The sequence below is a fragment of the Sinocyclocheilus grahami genome, unplaced genomic scaffold (genome assembly GCF_001515645.1).
Source record: "Sinocyclocheilus grahami isolate Dianchi unplaced genomic scaffold, SAMN03320097.WGS_v1.1 scaffold76.1, whole genome shotgun sequence".
NCBI classification, from domain to species: domain Eukaryota; kingdom Metazoa; phylum Chordata; class Actinopteri; order Cypriniformes; family Cyprinidae; genus Sinocyclocheilus; species Sinocyclocheilus grahami.
This window is the reverse complement of record NW_015505255.1, coordinates 2,552,110-2,569,824: the sequence shown is the minus strand read 5'-3', so window position 1 is coordinate 2,569,824 and position 17,715 is coordinate 2,552,110. Positions and strand designations below refer to the sequence as shown.

At 36.8% G+C, this 17,715-nt stretch overlaps 2 protein-coding genes across 2 annotated transcripts in view; one reads left to right on the top strand and one right to left on the bottom strand.

The window, feature by feature from the left end:
• Positions 1 to 3,666, top strand: LOC107586030 (U3 small nucleolar ribonucleoprotein protein MPP10-like; the record flags this gene model as incomplete). Its single annotated transcript, XM_016273242.1, has 9 exons — positions 1 to 122; positions 232 to 394; positions 628 to 769; positions 850 to 917; positions 1,164 to 1,301; positions 2,487 to 2,597; positions 2,801 to 2,908; positions 3,069 to 3,296; positions 3,408 to 3,666. Coding segments are annotated over 9 exons (1,230 nt in total), but the record flags the coding sequence as incomplete, so codon positions are not given.
• A 2,245-nt stretch (positions 3,667 to 5,911) lies between these two features.
• LOC107586029 (myotubularin-related protein 10-like) overlaps positions 5,912 to 17,715 on the bottom strand; it is a 30,535-nt gene continuing 18,731 nt past the window's right edge. The window contains exons 5-12 of the mRNA XM_016273241.1: positions 17,504 to 17,547; positions 13,159 to 13,252; positions 11,575 to 11,722; positions 11,033 to 11,120; positions 10,231 to 10,319; positions 9,742 to 9,919; positions 8,095 to 8,319; positions 5,912 to 6,963 (exon numbers count right to left, since the gene is read on the bottom strand). Coding sequence (XP_016128727.1) covers positions 6,361 to 6,963; positions 8,095 to 8,319; positions 9,742 to 9,919; positions 10,231 to 10,319; positions 11,033 to 11,120; positions 11,575 to 11,722; positions 13,159 to 13,252; positions 17,504 to 17,547 — 1,469 coding nt within the window. The 3' untranslated portion in view covers positions 5,912 to 6,360. The remainder of the gene's footprint in view (positions 6,964 to 8,094; positions 8,320 to 9,741; positions 9,920 to 10,230; positions 10,320 to 11,032; positions 11,121 to 11,574; positions 11,723 to 13,158; positions 13,253 to 17,503; positions 17,548 to 17,715) is intronic.

The window sequence follows — 17,715 nt, the reverse complement described above, 5'->3', positions numbered from 1 at the left end:
GATCCAGATGAAGAGAAGGAACCAGAATCTAGTGATGATTATGAGGGAGAAGAAGATGATGACAGTGAGCTGGAGGAGGAGGATGAAGAGGATATGAATGAGGAAGATTTTGATGTGGAGGAGTAAGTCATGAGGATGGATACCTGCTGTCCTCCATTGTTGTGTGTTAGCAGAATATAGTGTTACAGCATTTTCTTTCAGAGATCTAATGCATTTCACCTCTAAATTTAGGGATGACACGGGTGATAGAGCAAGAAATGCTTTACGCAAGGTGACCTTTGACGTCCCTGACGATGACAGTGAGGGGGAGGATGTGGAAGCTATTCTAGGTGGAAAAGCCAAAAACATGCCTAAACCGGAGTCCAAGTCATCCTTTGAAAAGAGACAGGAAAAGGTTTGTCGTTGATCACTTCGTGATCTTTAACTGAAAAAAAGTATTTAATCAAAATCTGCATATTTAATTATTTCAGTTTTGGTTCTTATTTGTGTCCAGTTAGTGATTTTTAGTGCTTCAGCTTTATCATTTTCATTGAGCTTTTCATGTATTATGTATGCTTCATTTCAGCTTTATTTCAGTTAATGTTTTAGTTGACAATACTAACCCTGATTTGATATGAATTTAAACAGATGGCAAAAAAGATTGAAGAACTGGAGAACGCTGCCTTGTCCGAGAAGCCGTGGCAGCTGACAGGAGAGGTGAGCGCTCAGACTCGACCGGAGAACAGCATGCTGGAAGAGGATGTGGCGTTTGACCAGGCCTCTAGGATGGGTGAGAGCTTCACGCTGATCGTCACAGCAAAAGACTTGATGCCTTGAAAGTCTTTATAGATTTGTTCCTCTCCTCCACAGCTCCAGCCATCACAGAAGAAACTACCTTACAGCTTGAGGAGATTATCAAACAGAGAATCAAAGATCAGGTTCGTTAAAACCTCATGTTCTGTGTTTAATGTTCATGGACCTAATTTGATGCCATCTTTGCTTTGAAGAGATAAAGGCAAGTGAAGTGGCTTGAAATCATTTCTTAATCCATTTTGTGCAAATTGTCCATTGAATTGTATACCACAATTTACTTGGGAATGTTTTTATGAATGATTGTCACTGCTTGTTTCATAAATATGACTCAGTGTACTTCACTTTTTTGTTGTTTTATGGTTGTGCTTCAGGTGTGGGACGATGTGGTAAGGAAGGAGAAGCCTAAAGAGGAGGTGTTTGAATATAAGAAGAGACTCACTCTGGACCACGAGAAGAGCAAACTGAGTCTGGCTGAGGTTTATGAGCAGGAGTATATCAAACAGACACAGGTGAGTCCTGTCTCGCATTTCACCTCCTGCGCATTCTTATGTACAGTTATAAAAACTATTTGGGTTGTAATTTGAATGAAGTCTAAAATTGTGTTTAATGTATATAAAAATGTGAGTTACATAGTACACAGCCATTCAAAAGTTTGGAATGATTAAGAGCTTTTTTGAAAGAAGTCTCTTATATTTACCAAGGCTGTTTATTTAATCAAAAAAATCTAAATGCTATTAAAATTTAAAAGAACTGTTTTATATTTGATTGAAAATGTAATTTAATACATTATCTAGTATAGTATATATAGTATACTGTCAATATGGTAACCATAAAAAGTATTTCAACACAAGTCAGACATTAAAATGTCAATTTTGTTGCATTAGATGCAAAATATCAAAACATCTGGCATTGGTTGAGCCACTTTTTTGATTATTTTTTTTTAACTCTTTTCATGGATGTATGAAGTCAGTTCCTGTCACATTAACAAATGAACATGTTCCACAATGTTTGCCAACCAGAATTTTTTTTTTAAAATATATATCTTCATATGTTAAAACCTAACAAGCTTAATTTTGGGGAATGTTAGGTCTGAAAACTAAAAAGTATGCCTGTGCTGTATTTCTTTAAAGGAAATGTTACTTGTTTGTTACACAATTTGTGATACATGTTACATAAAATTTAAATGAGTATTTTAATGATTTCGATACTTTTTGGGGCTGCTGTAATGTTCAATAAATGCATCCAATGAAAAAATACAAGTTATATATTTATTCATTAACATTTTGTGATTATGTTTGCTAATAGTGTTTACTAAATGAATACATTTATATACTCATTTAAAATGTAATTTATTCCTATGATGGCAAAACTGACTTTTCAGTATCCATTACTCTGGTCTTCAGCATCACATTATCCTTCAGAAATGATTCTAATATGCTGATCAAGAAATATTTCGTATTATCAATGTTGAAAAATATTGTTGTGGAAAATATTTTTTTGTATGAATAGAAAGTTCAAAAGAGCAGCATTTAATTGAATTAGAAACCTTTTTTAACATTATAAATGGCTTCCCTGGCACTTTTGATCAAATGAATACATCCTTGTGGAAGAAGTATTAACTTCTTTAAAAAAAAAAGTCTTACTGACCCTAAACTTTTATATTGTATTATATTATATTTTTGTATGGGCTTCAGGAAAAGAAGGAAGAGGAAGAGAACCCAGCGCATATAGAAATCCAGAAACTCATGGACACACTCTTCCTTAAACTGGATGCGCTATCAAACTTCCACTTCACACCAAAACCAGTGAGTAAAATTGTCCTTGTGGCTTGAGCTAGCTATAGTATCTTCCTGCATGTGTGACGAGAAAAACAAACAAAACTGATACCTAAAGAAATGTTCAAAAACCTTTCAATTTAGCTGTTCATTGAAACAGCTGATGTAAATCTGGAAACATTGCGTTATATTGGCCTAAACATGTCAAATGGATTTCTGATCTCTCTGTTTAGCATATTCCTGAAGTGAAAGTGGTGTCCAACTTGCCTTCTATAACTATGGAGGAAGTGGCTCCAGTCAACGCCAGTGACGCCACACTGCTGGCTCCAGAGGAGATTAAGGTTTGTGTGGCCTGCTCGTATCAATTCAAGTTAGAAAACCTCACTTTTAAGTGTTTAGGAAAGAGTTTGCTTTGTAGTTTATGAGTGAAACATTTACACAAGTTAGATCTCCGAATCTTCCTGAGATGACGATGCGGTTTTTTATTTTCCCTTATCTCAGGAGAAGAATAAGGCAGGAGACGTACTCGGAGACACCGAGAAAACCACTACAGATAAAAAACGAGAGAGACGCAAGAAGAAGAAACTGAAGCGTCTGAAGATTCAAGAGCGGGAGAAGAGACAGAAAGTCAAAGAGGCGATGAAAGGAGGAGACAAGAAGAAGAGTAAAGCTGAGGTTGAACAGACTCTCAAGAAACTTACTAAAGGAGGAAAAGCCAAAATACTGACGGTCAGTAACGAAGTCAAATGCAGCATTAATGAATACAGTTAAGCTATTGTGTTTTTGTTTAGGTGTATAACTTTATTTTTTATTTTTTTCCCCTCCCGTTCATTCTGACAGAATGATGGCATGGATAAGGCCCTGCGTTCCTCTCAAGCCTTCTTCTCCCAGTTACAAGACCATGTCAAGAGCCAAATCAAGGGCTCAAAGGGCCAGACAGCAAAGAAGAAGAAACAAAAAGAGATTTCTGTAAACAAGCTTAAGTTGTAATGTTGACTTGTGTCATAAGCAATATGTACAGTTATTAGTTTTAAGAGAAATCTAATTGTATCCTGTCATTTTTTTTTTTTAATTAAAATACAGATTTCTTTTTCCTGTACATTTGAGTCTTGGAGTTTTATCTGTATATTTTTGGACTATATTAAACTTAGTCTCACTATTAAATCTTTAAACAATAAAAAATATTGTTCACTCTTACTATAAATATTGCTTGTGAAGAGATAGAAAGTTCTTTTACAGATCACCTCAGAGAACTGGGAATGATATATTATTAAATTCACCATTAGAATTTAAAGTCTTTCATTAAAATCACCAGTACACATTATTCTGTCAATATAGTAATCATAAAAAGTATTTCAACACTGAAGTCACACATTCAAATGTCAATTTTGTTGCATTAGATGCAAAATATCAAAACATCTGGCATTGGTAGAGCCGCTCCTGTCACATTAACAATGAACATGTTCCACAATGTTTACCAACCAGAATTTTTTAAAGAAAAAATATATCCTCATATATTAAAACCTAACAAGCTTAATTTTGGGGAATGTTAGGTCTAAAAACTAAAAAGTATGCCTGTGCTGTATTTCTTTAAAATAAATGTTACTTGTTTTGAACTTGGGATGCACAATTTGTGATACGTTACATAAAATTTAAATAAGTATTTTAATGATTTTATAATTTCTTGTGTATAAAATACTTTTTGGGAGCTGCTGTAATTTTCAATAAATGCATCCAATGAAAAAATACAAGTTATATATTTATTCACTAACATTTTGTGATCGTTTACTAAATGAATAAATGTATATACTCATGTTCAGTTAGTCATAGCACTAAGTGGACAGAAGAGGGCATTACTGTTGACTTTAGTGCTCTGTAATGTTTTCTTTCTTTGGTTACAGCTAGTTTCAGCTGAACTTGTGTTCTGAGAATGTTAACCAATTAGATTAAAGAAAGCTTTTACTGATTTCTAAACTCGTAAAACTATTAGAAAGCAATATTTAATGTCTTAAAGAACAAAAAAGGCAGGTTTCCATTCAAAGGTGGCAATTCTTTTTATTTGCATGAAAATCTGAAGAGCCAAATTTTGCATATTGCCACACAAGGCTCCCCCCTGAGCTCACAAACAAAAACTAAAATTAAGAACTCTCTACACAGACACAACTTACCAACCAATGATATCTAAACAACTTCCACACCAAGCTTTGGAATTAGTCAGAGCTGTTCCATTCACACACCAGAAGGAAAACTCCTGTGATGTGTTTTGTAGCTTTTTAATATCCAGAGTGGGAAAAAAAATGAACAGGTACACTGCAATCAGGGCCCACAACAAGGCACAGAGGATTTGTACAATATCCCTGTTTTAGTTTCTTTGCATAACTGAATAAATATCAGTGCTGTTTGACAAATCAAACTGTGCCATTAGAAAAAAAGCACAGTTTTCATACTCCAGACAGCATTAGTGGTAAACTACACACATACTGTGCATTACTTCAGACTAGTTAAAGAGTATCAAGGGAAAAGGGTAAGTACCAGTTCTAGGAAAAACAAGTAAAAGAATATAAATTGGAAGAAAAAAAAAATACAGTCCCCAACCATAATAAAAATCTATAATTAAAAAGGCTACATATCAAACCAAGGCGTCACTGTCACACTAGTAAAGTAACTCCAAATAAAAGCAAGTTCACAGGTGCATTAGCACATCTTTCTCAAACGAATATGTCTAATCTGACACTCAGATGCTGTTTGAGACACTGACTGCAATGCAAGTCAAATCAACCGGCTGATTGGCATTAGCAGCTGTCAGTCACCTTCAAACAGCCATGCTGTGCTTTAGAAAGCGACGGGTCTCACAGACCAGAATCCAGCCAGCCTGAGAGGCACCCATATGTGCAGTTATTGCCTGCTATAAGGGTTTAAACCGATAAACCCTGTCAATTCCTTTATCAAGTTTCACAATTTTGGTTATTGATTTTAATACAGCTAACTACGGTTAGACCTTACCAGAAGGTTTCAAGAAAACTATTTTAGGATTAAAAGATAAAATATATGCACATTTTATACCATAGATTTAAGTTATAGTTCTACAAAAACACTATATAATAAAGTTGAATTCGTCACATCAATTAATGCATTAGGTGTCAAGAACCAGGTTAATGTTATTTCTACATATACTGTCATTTTAAGTTTGTATAAATGAATATTAGTAAACGCATAATGAATAAATGATGATAAAAAGAAATGCTTTTTGATAATCAAATCAGCATATCAGAATGATTTCTGAAGGATCATGTGATACTGACGACTGAAATGATGACTGCTGAAAATTCACCTCTGCTGTCATAAGAGTAAACATTAAAATAGAAAACTTACTGACCCTAAACCTCTGAATGGTAGTGTGTATTCACATGGAAATGTAATATTAGCTGTAAAAATAGTTTATTGTTAGTTCATGATCCCTAATGCATTACCTAATGTTAACAAATTGAACCTTAATATAAAGTGTTACCAGTTCTACTTCCTTTCCAACTAATGCCACAAGCTCCACACAAAAATCCACCAAATCTTTTAACACCAGGGGAAAAGTCCACACAGGCAGTGTACAACTGATCCAAACAATCCTAAGTCAGAAAGATGTGCGATTGGAGCTTTATATTCAATCATGTGCAAAAACAAACCCTCATTGACTGACAACGCTCAACAGACTGAATAAAAATGTCCAGGTAACTGTCAGTACCACAAGCCTGCACATTCCAAATGAGACCTAAATACAAGTGAAAAGATCTTCCTGCCCTCAAATCGTCTCATTAGCCAGTGTCTCCGTAGAGAGCCAGATCTTGGCTCCGTTGAGTAGCTTGCTAAGAGGAGTCCCCAGGATGCCGGGGCGACACAGGTTGCCCACGGGAGAGAAAGGGAACGAGGAGCTGAGGTACTCTGGAGGAGCAGGGGACTGGTGAGGAGTCGGAGTCGCCTTAAAGTACATTTTGCTGTGCTCCGCGTGCAGGTTGTTAGGAGTACCCGCTGCTCCTTGGTACTGCCTCAACTGGTTCTGGAGCATTTCAATCTCGTCTGTGAGCACTGAGAGCTTGTGGAAGGCGGTGATGGGGCCGCCCTGAGGAATCTGTGCCTCGGGAACCCAGCGCAGGAAGTAGAGCTTCCAGACAGAGAGGTGAGATGGGAGGAGCTGGGGGAGCAGCAGGCCCTGTAGGTCGACAGGACGAGAGAAAAAGTCCCGAACGAAGCGTTCTGATGGGGTCTCCTGCTGCTCCCGCACCTGAGACAAATCAGAACGGAGACGTAGCACGAGGGAGTTCCGGCGTGCCAGGGTGTCGTTCGGTCCGAGCGAGCCGTTTCGCAAAGCAGAGGGCAGACCCCGCAGCGTGGAGCTGTAGTTTTTCTGAGGAAGAAGCCAAAAATAAATAATAAATATCATTATCTTTCAGGGCTCTGAACCGGTTCAAGGAACGAAAACCGAGAAACGAACAAAATTTTGATTTCCGAGAAACGAACGAAATCGAGTTTCATTTAACAGTTCTGAACAGAATCGAAAATTTTAAATGGCCATTAACCGGTTAATAACGTTATTTTATCGTTCCATTAGATATTTGAATTTTGCAGTTAACCAATCATGAATTTAAGTAGTACGGCCAAGGAAAATGTAACGTTGACGCACGCATCCAACGAGTAAAATGCCCGCACTAAGCTTTAAATTCATTATAGCTAAGTGGCAATGGCAGCCTACCGATTTAGGCTGTTTTTTTTCTCTCAGAACCAAATTTTATACGAGTAGCATTTTTTAAAATCATGCAGCAAGCATTTTTAAATATCTCGAAAAAAATACTTTAATGTCTTTAAAGCGTTGACAGTTTTTTCTTTCGTTTAATACATTTGGCCAAAATCTAGAAAATATGATGCTGTATCGGCTGTGTCTAAGCGCAAGATACCAGATCAAGACCTTTGTTTTTTCTTTTTGATTAAAGTAAACACTTAACTTTAATATTATTATTATTATTATTATTATAGGCAAAGAAAACGTTATTAACTGGTATTTTTTCTACTCAAACCGGTTTCGGAACAGTAATAATACAGAGGAATGCAGGAACAGAAATGTTTAAATACCGTTTCTGCTCAAGGTGAACCACTTACATTTTTTATCTTTTACCTTTTGCTGTTGACCGGTATTACCTTAGAGACAACAAAGTCCACTGTATACAGACTAGCAGAGATAAAGAGCTCACCTTGCTGCGCCTGTGTGTGAATGTCTTCACTGTGCCATTCTGCACACAGGTGGCGATCTTGCCCACGTACAGGGGGCAAAGAAAACGTTATTAACTGGTATTTTTTCTACTCAAACCGGTTTCGGAACAGTAATAATACAGAGGAATGCAGGAACAGAAATGTTTAAATACCGTTTCTGCTCAAGGTGAACCGCTTACATTTTTTATCTTTTACCTTTTGCTGTTGACCGGTATTACCTTAGAGACAACAAAGTCTACTGTATACAGACTAGCAGAGATAAAGAGCTCACCTTGCTGCGCCTGTGTGTGAATGTCTTCACTGTGCCATTCTGCACACAGGTGGCGATCTTGCCCACGTACAGGGGATTATTAAAGAGAGTCTGGTCTTTAAGACTGAACTGTTGAGACCAGTCCCATACTGGAGGAAAGCGCAGAGCCTGGTCCTGCCCCAGGTGAATACTCTTACTGCTTGCAAAATCCTGAAGAGATGAGAGAGAAAGAGGCAAACAGACATAGAAAGGGAGAAGTCAACTAAAAGAGGTAAAAATAAAAAATAAAAAAACGAAATAAATACACTGATAAAAATTAGTGACTTGATATGATATTACAATAACCTATTGTAAGATAGTGGCTTTACATGGGTTGGACAAAATAATGTGAACATTTGGGAGATATCTCTTTCAATATTGCTTTGGCTATAAACAGCCTACAATTAGGACTAATTCATTATTTAAGCAAGAACTGACGACTGTTAATAATAAACAATTATGAAAAAAATTAATACATAAAAATATTTGTAAAAATATACTGAAAAAGGACACTTCTGTTGTCACTTTGTCACACTGAAGACTGGAGTAATGGCTGCTGAAAAATTCCACTTTGCCATCACAGGAATAAATTACATTTCAAAACAGATAAATATAGAAATTAACTTATTATTATTTTAAATTCCTATAATATTTCACAATCACAGTTTTTTATGAATTTTTTATCAAATAAATGCAGCCTTTGTGAGGATAAAAGAATCATACTGATCCCAAATGTTCGAATGCTAGTGTATACATTTATATTTATAATTAAATATAAATTTAAATGTATACATTTATAATTATATATAGTATATTAGTTTAACTAAATAAACCAACAAGCATGCAAACCTTCTGTGCTCTGCTATTTCATTTTAGGACTGTTTACACCAAGGACGATAACTATAACAATAACTATCAAGTTTTAATAATCATTGATACAACAACTAATTAAACAAACTTAAATTAAAGGGGTCATATGATGCGATTTCAATTTTTCCTTTTTCTTTGGAGTGTTACAAGCTCTTGGTGCATAAAGAAGATCTGTAAAGTTGCAGGATTTCATCTAGAACCTGTCCTCTTATTTTGTCACACTGTAGACTGTACAGGAGCGCCAAGTGAAGCACACAAACACGACTGAACGAATGAAGCCATTACTCTGCTTATAAGTAAGTGGGAAAGAAATCAAATGGAAATAATAAACATGTCAATTGTGATTGTAATATGTATTGACACAACATATTGACACTATGAAAGCAAACCTCTGGAAATGGTCAAAAGCGGACAAGCTCAAATCATTTTATACCCCGTTTACACCTGTATTTAACATTGTTTACTTGTGACAGGATGGTGTAAAGGGGGTCAAAGTGAACAAGGCAATAAACAGATGACTTACCACGAGTCAGCTTAGATAATTTGGATAATTTTACAGATTTTAATTCTCAGAGTAAGAGTATCAAGTGTTCAAAAACTGTATTTGCAACTAACCTGTTCTTAATGGCACCAGGAGGCACTGTGTGGGTTTCTTGGAATAACCAAAAATATTCCTGGCCCTAACCGGAACCCAAGCTAAATAATTAACATGAATAAGCCTGGTAAGGATTTCCTTAAGGAGTTAAAGTCTTATTTAACCGAGTGTGTACCGCAATCATCCCTTTCTCCAGCAGGCTTTTGATTACCTATAACACAAATCTGCCTCAGTTTCAGCAGAGCAGCCTGAATATCCTGGATGTTTGGGAGGTTTTTGTCCAAATCCAACTTGAAGACATCACTGCGGAGGGGGTGGCTCTTAGTGATGGCACTGCAAATCCTGCAGAAACACAGAGGATTTAACCACATTTTCTGAAAATGACTGCCTGTATTGTTGTATCTGAGCAGATCTGGCAACCCTACTGAGTTTATGCTGCCAAATGATCTGAGATGAGCAAACAAGCACAATCACAACATTTGATACAATTTCCAAAGCCATGAAATAATATTTGGGAAAATAACTGTTTATAGAGTATATTATCAGCTAAAGTGAATCTACTTTCCCACAACAGTACGATTACTGCTTTGTTTCACCTTAAAACTGTGGTCAAACCAAATCTCTTAATTAGACTGCAATTCTCTTTTTCTTACCGCTGCTCCACCTTCCTCTGTTGCTGCAGGTCACTGATGTTAGACATGCGGACCAAAGCGCTCCCACTGGAGTGATTCCAGCACCACAACTACAAAGCAAAGTGCACACACATATGTGACCCTGGACCACAAAACCAGTCTTAAGTCGCTGGGGTATATTTGTAGCAATAACCAAAAATACATTGTATGGGTCAAAATTATAGATTTTTCTTTTATGCCAAAAATCATTAGGATATTAAGTAAAGATCATGTTCCATGAAGATATTTTGTCAATTTCCTACCGTAAATATCTCAAAACTTAATTTTTGATTTGTAATATGCATTGCTAAGGACTTCATTTGGACAACTTTAAAGGTGATTTTCTCAAAATTTTGATTTTTGTGCACCCTCAGATTCCAGATTTTCAAATAGTTGCATCTCGGCCAAATATTGTCCTAACAAACCATACATCAATGGAAAGCTTATTTATTCAGCATTCAGATGAAAAATTGACCCTTATGACTGGTTTTGTGGTCACATATATAAAAATACTCTACAAATGTCTAATATTAGCCTACATATGTTGACACACATGGTTGACTCACAACTATTAAGTGCAAATCAATCTACCAGGACTATTAGGAGCTTAAATAAGACATGCTTTCTCATTCTGCAAAGTTTTTAACCAAGACACTAACTGATTACTGACTAATTCTCTCTGACTAAGAGCAAAACTGACTGGGGTAATAAAAGTGATTTGTAGATTTCCTCTCCTCTCCTCTCACTCCAAAACCAATAATCCAGTCTGGTAAAAGGCGCTCACCGGGATGCGCTGGGAGTAAAAGCAGCAGGCGTACTGCTTCAGATCCTGATCTGCTAGAGATACTGGAACCACAAAGAACTCTGGGAGACTGTAAACAACAGAAAAAGTAGTTAAATCTCCCACAAATGTCTCCTGACACTGTAAAGCATAATCAAATACATGATGCTTGTTTTTGTCAATATTATAAACACAATGACCGGATACTGAACTGTGTGTGGATCAGTGAGATCAGTGCTTTCATTCCAGAGGATTACTGCAGAAAGGACAACATTCCTGTCTGTCTGAGCAGATTTATGTGAACCGCTCATAATTTAATCAGTTATCCTCATTTTCACAGAGATTTATTAGGATGACTAATTCAAGTTCCGTTTTACAATAGCCGTTTGTACTGCACATACTCATACCTGTGTTTCTGTCACATTCACTTGCTACATGAATGTTATGAGTCACGCAGCAATGATCTTCAGTGTAAGATGCTTATAATACAAGCCGTTTGCAAAACAGACCACAATTTACATGTAAACTCACATATATAAACTCACCTGGGCGAGATGAAATAGCCTTGATTTATGGTACACACCCTCCATTCGGAGGCACCAGTACGCTTGATCTCTCTGTCCCAGTCTGAGGAGCAGTCGAACAGGGGGGTCTGCAGCCCCCCGCCAGGGTCAACACCGTTCACCCGCTCACCTGAACAAACCACATGTGTACATGCTCAAACAGTTGCGTAGGGATGCCAACTCATGAGGGGTGAAAAATATGACATATATATTTTTTAATTATTAGATTATAATAATACATATAATAAAAAAAAAACTTGACAATGAACATATACTACCTAAAGTCTAGGGTCAGTAGGATTTTTTCTAAAGAAATTAATACTTTTTTTTTCAGAAAGGATGCATTAACAGTAGACAGTAAACATTTATAATGTTACAAAAGATTTCTATTTCACACAAATTTCAAATAAATGCAGTTCTTTTGAATTGAATCTATTTATTAGGGAATCCTGAAAAATGATATCTCTGTTTTCACAAAAATATTAAGCAGCACTGTTTACATTTTTGTTAATAAGGAATGTTTCTTAAGCACCAAATAAGCATATTAGAATGAGTTGTAAAGGCTGCTGAAAAGTCAGCTTTGCCATTACAGGAATTGATTACATAAAAATAAATAAATAAAACTAGGGATGCACCGAATGTTCGGCAACCAAAATCATTTGGCCAAAAATAGCAACAAAAAAAAGCTCTTAAGCGAAAATACGCGAAAGACCGAATACATTGTACTGAACAATAACGTGACGCGATTAAATAGAGGTGCGCACTAATGCAGCAAACATATTACTTATTAATTTTAAGTTAAATTGTGCTTTGTTGGTATAATGTCTGCTATAATGTTACAAAATGTTCAGTGTCAAGTAAATATTTTTAAATTGTTGTTTTGTAATTGATTGTTTCTTTGAAAAGCAGGACAAAACAGTAAAAAGCACATTTTGGCTATTTAATTTATGCAATGGTGAAAAAATACATGGTGGGAAAAAACGTGTTCGGTATTCGGCCTTCAGCCCAGTGTTTCATTTTGCTCGGCTTTGGCTTCGGCCAAGAATTTTCATTTCGGTGCATCCCTAATTAAAACAGTTATTTTAAATGGTAATAATATTTCACAATATTACTGTTTTTATTTTATTTTTGATCAAATAAATGTAGCCCTGGTGAGAATGAGACTTGAAATGAAATGAAACATTTTAAAAATGTACAGATCCCAAACCTTTGAATGGTAGTAAAACAGCCCTCTTCAGATCTAGTTAAGTGACATATTTTACATCGAAAGGCAGAATGCATTAGGTTTGCATTAGCGGTGGCGTCACATGCTCCTCTGATCAGGATCAGGTTACATTCTGTCATGTCTTAAAACTACTTGTTACAATGCAGCCCAATAATAGCAGCCATATAAATCTTATTATAGGCCGTGCTATTCATAACATGAGCACTTTGCATTCCCTGGAAAGTCTTCTCATGTCTTGACTTGCAGGGAAACTGAATGTATGGATAGCTCAACTCAATTTGGCAGCTCTTGTGGAAACAGTGCAAATATTTGCTGTCACGGCCGCATGAGTGTTTTCCTACCTGTTGATCCATGATATCGCTTTCCGACGTATTCAAAGCCAAAGAGTAGCTGTGGGTCAGCAGGGTGGGAGTAATGAGCGATGGCCAGACAAACCTGTAAAAGCACATCATACATTCACATTATGACTAACACAAAATGACCTTCACTTATTCACTGTAATTTCCTCAGAAAACAGAACTGAAATGTCATTACAATAAATTCCTCCTCCTTTCGTCTCACAATACAACTGCTGACATTTACTAACAAAATGTTCCCAGACCAATTTACCCTCGCAAATTGATATGTACATCTCTAATCTTTTAAAAAGGGATTTGGAAGAGAAAATTAGCCTGTGCTGAAATAATCCATACATAAGAAATACTTCTGCCCCAGGGACTGGTAGATATACATGGTGAAGTTTGGGAATTTTTTTTCTTTTATCTGTTTTCCTGCAACACCTGTTGGTCAGTTCTCCTGTTTATTCATTCAGAAGAGCTTTTCTTGGCACAGCTGTTGGATCCAGGCATGGAAATATTCGACAGCACTGTGCACCGAGCTTGAGCTAGGCTGGACTTTCACCTTTACGACACTTTTTTTTATTTTTTTTATTTTGCTGTCTCTTACATATCTCACAAATGAGTCTTCAAATAACAAACATATTTTCTACATGACCGATGTCCCACTTGTATGAAAAGGGAATGATAATTCTGTCATCATTCACTCACCCTCATGTTTTCATACAATTTCATTTTAAAGGTATAGCTCACCCAAAAATGAAAATTCTTCCAAACCCATGAGACTTCATCTTCAAAACACTAATAAAGATATTTTTAATGAAACCTGAGAGATTCCCGTCCCTCCACTGTCTTTTGAACAAAGGTCTTAAGGGTTTGGAGGAATTTTCATTTTTGGGTGAACTATCCCTTGTACAAAAAACAACAGTCGGAACCCAGAAAACTCAAATAAGGGGTCAACACAGAACTGCACAAATTGTTTATTGTTTTTCTATATAAAAATATGCTAGATTTGTTAGAAATTTTTGAACATTGAGCTTGTGTCTTTCGCAGCATCTTGTGTGTGACACGGCACTCTAAAAACATGGCATCCAAGTTAAAAGAAGATTTTCCACTTTTGAGTTTTTCTTTATTTCACTGCCCTGCATTTCAACTCAAAAATGCACTATGCGTGAATGGCCCTTAAACCTTGTGCTTCTCAAACAAAGAATTTAATGCTTGTAGTGGTCAAAGGACAAAAACATACTTTTGCCAGCAGTGTTTTCCAATGGAGATTGCTGTAGGAAACTCTAAAGAAGAAAAACCTGCACTAGGGTCAAAAGTGCTGGAAATGAACAGTGACGACTGTACAGACTGATGACATATTAGGCATGTGAATTGAAAAGCAGCTCTGTAATTTCCAACTGGATATTATGAAATTACCAAGTTTTTTCCCCCAAGTGCCTTTGCATTAATTCCATTCTGCAATTAGCCTAGCCTACAGGAAAATGACACATTAAAATGGAGAAACACAATGAAGGAGTCCTGTCTTCACAATCCAAAAACAGTATTTGACATTTATTTCCATTTTAGTCCAATCAGAGCCGAGATGCCTAGAAAACTGCCTGCATCAGATTTCCTTAGGCTCCTACATAATACTAGCACCAGAATAAGCATTGCGCGTTGCAACGGCTGTCAAGGAAACGCACTCTACTTGCCCTTCACGTAAGCGCCATACGTTTAGCCTTCACTGGCACGGAGGAACAAAAGCATCAGGGAAGCTCTGGAACGGAACTTCAGGATAAATGTGCATGTTTGCGAAGCGCTCAGAAAGTGAGAGCCATGCTAAAAGAGCTTTTTGTGGTGCTTTTCTTGCCCCTTTCTCCCCCTTCCTTCACACATTCTTGGGAGCTGGCAGACTGTTTAGAGCTGGACTCTGGCACCTCTTTTTTCTTCCTCCCCCTTTACATCACTCCTTCTATACCTTTCGTTATTCCCCTTGGAGCTTGGGCCCTGTATTTGGTGGGTAACTGCAGGTGAAAAGCTCGGCTTCCCTCACAGTCTTTTTCCTATTACCGAAAGGAAAACTCCCTTTTCCGTTTTCAAAAACATAAACAGCTCTTAGTGCAGCCTTTGAGATTCTAGTGACTAATAAATGATGATTAACAATCCAATTCATCTGGCTCTGAGTCATGCTACAGGAATGGCCAATCAGGGCTCATTAGGCTACAGGAATGACAAACAGGAGGCCGTTCTCCTCTTCTGACAGGAGCACAGTGTGGAATGTTCGTTTTACACAAAGTTCCATGCTGCCAGGCAACAGCAGCTGTTGTGAAGCAACAGGATGGGTTTGTAGGCCGGTGTGAGTCACAGAGCTCGGAGTTCATGGTATGATCAGATCAGCTTGTCTAAAGAGCTCTTTTTATCTGCTTTATGGCGAAAATGTATAACGGGAGGGAGAGACATTCCTCAACAGAACATGCTTTATTTTATGAGGCAGAGAGCCTCTGATGGGTTTGGTGGGAACTTTCAAAATGCTCCAATATGCTTCACTGCTGTGCATTTTTGGCCTTTTAAATCTATCATTGGGGAAAAGGAAAAACTAAATATATAACTAATCTTAAAAATTAAGACATTGAGTATCTTTTAGAACATCTGATTATCTTTTCTGTCAAAGAAAACTAAAAGTTATGAAAAGTAAAAATCAAATGAGACAGTATGAAAATAAAGCAAAAAATGTTTTTGTATATATGTATAAAACAAAATATATTAGCCTACTATATTGTGAAATATTACAATTTACAGTTTAACAATTAACAGTTTTCTATTTAAATACATTTTAAATTGACAATTGATCCATTTGTTCAAGATTCTTTGATGAAAAGAAAGTTGAACAGACAACAGAACAGCATTTCTTTGAATCTGAAATCTTTTGTAACATTATAAAACCTTTACCGTCACTTTTGATCAAATGAATGTGTCCTTGCTGAATAAAAGTATTCCTTTAGGGAAAACAAAATATTGAATGGTAGTGTACGAGGTTAAATAATGTATAAATCTCCCATTTTTTAATCTCATTTTAACACCAGCTAATAAAATTTATTTTGCTTTGCTTGAGCTTGTTTTGGTCTGCCAGAGGTCCTTTAACGTGGCGTGCATGTGAAGGAGTAACTGTGCAACAAACATGAGAAGTCATGTGAGAGGAACCAGTTCCCCCACTTTGAATGGCTGGTTAAGCTGTCAACTAAACAATGGCAGACTGTTATTACTGCAACCGTTCCACAAATCGGTGAATAGAAAAAAATAAGAAAATAAATGGCCTAATTACAAAGTTAATGTGTCCTTGCTGAATAAAAGTATTCCTTTAGGGAAAACAAAATATTGAATGGTAGTGTACGAGGTTAAATAATGTATAAATCTCCCATTTTTTAATCTCATTTTAACACCAGCTAATACAATTTATTTTGCTTTGCTTGAGCTTGTTTTGGTCTGCCAAGAGGTCCTTTAACGTGGCGTGCATGTGAAGGAGTAACTGTGCAACAAACATGAGAAGTCATGTGAGAGGAACCAGTTCCCCCACTTTGAATGGCTGATTAAGCTGTCAACTAAACAATGGCAGACTGTTATTACTGCAACCGTTCCACAAATCGGTGAATAGAAAAAAATAAGAAAATAAATGGCCTAATTACAAAGTAAATAACTCATATGAATATTACCAAGTAATTTCCCATTTGAATCTAAATGATCTTGGAGTAAGAATCTACCACATGCCACTGGTTTGTGTCTCATGTGTTTGAGGGGGTATAGCAGGAAGAGATGACTCTGGCTTCTCTGTGACTCGTCATTACAGGTCTGCAGTGGGATCAGTTTCCACCAGACAGAGAAGGTGGATGAAAGCAATGCTGTCTATGTAAAAAGACAAACTATAATCCCCTCATCCTACAACCTCTCAGTAGGAAAGGGGAGACAACGAGAGAAGAGACTTCCTGAAACACCACAAGCCTAGAGTTCTAGGAATGGATTCTAGCTTAAGTAGGACACTGACAAAACAAAATGCAATCAATTTGCATAACACCGCATACACCTAAAGACAAAACACAGACTGAAATTAATAGAATTCATATTTCCACTTCATTCCAGGAGAGGAACCAATAATATGCAGGAATTTCTTGTACATGTTTACAATTTTACTTCAGGGGGGGAAAAAAAATCACCCAGACTTCAGCAGGGGGCTGCAGTCAAACCCATTAGTCCTTAATCCTCTCTCAGACTAATCCAAAAGCGCCTGGAACGTGGAGGTGTGTGAGCATGTGTGGGAGTGTGTTTGGGTGCAAGGGGCTGTGAGGTTAATGATTTTATGTGTGTTTTGTACCTTTTTAGCACTCTCGGGTCCGGCTTCATCAAAGCGGAATGATCCTTTTTGTTATGTTAACACAAATGCAGTAGCAGTTTACGAAAAGGAAAAAGGGGAACAGACACAGAAAGAGAGATTAGAGCACTGAGGTACAGAAGAAAAAAAAAGAGATGGAGAACAACCAAAGTTAGAAAAGAAGGAAACCAGTGACTGTAAAAACATTGAAGGAG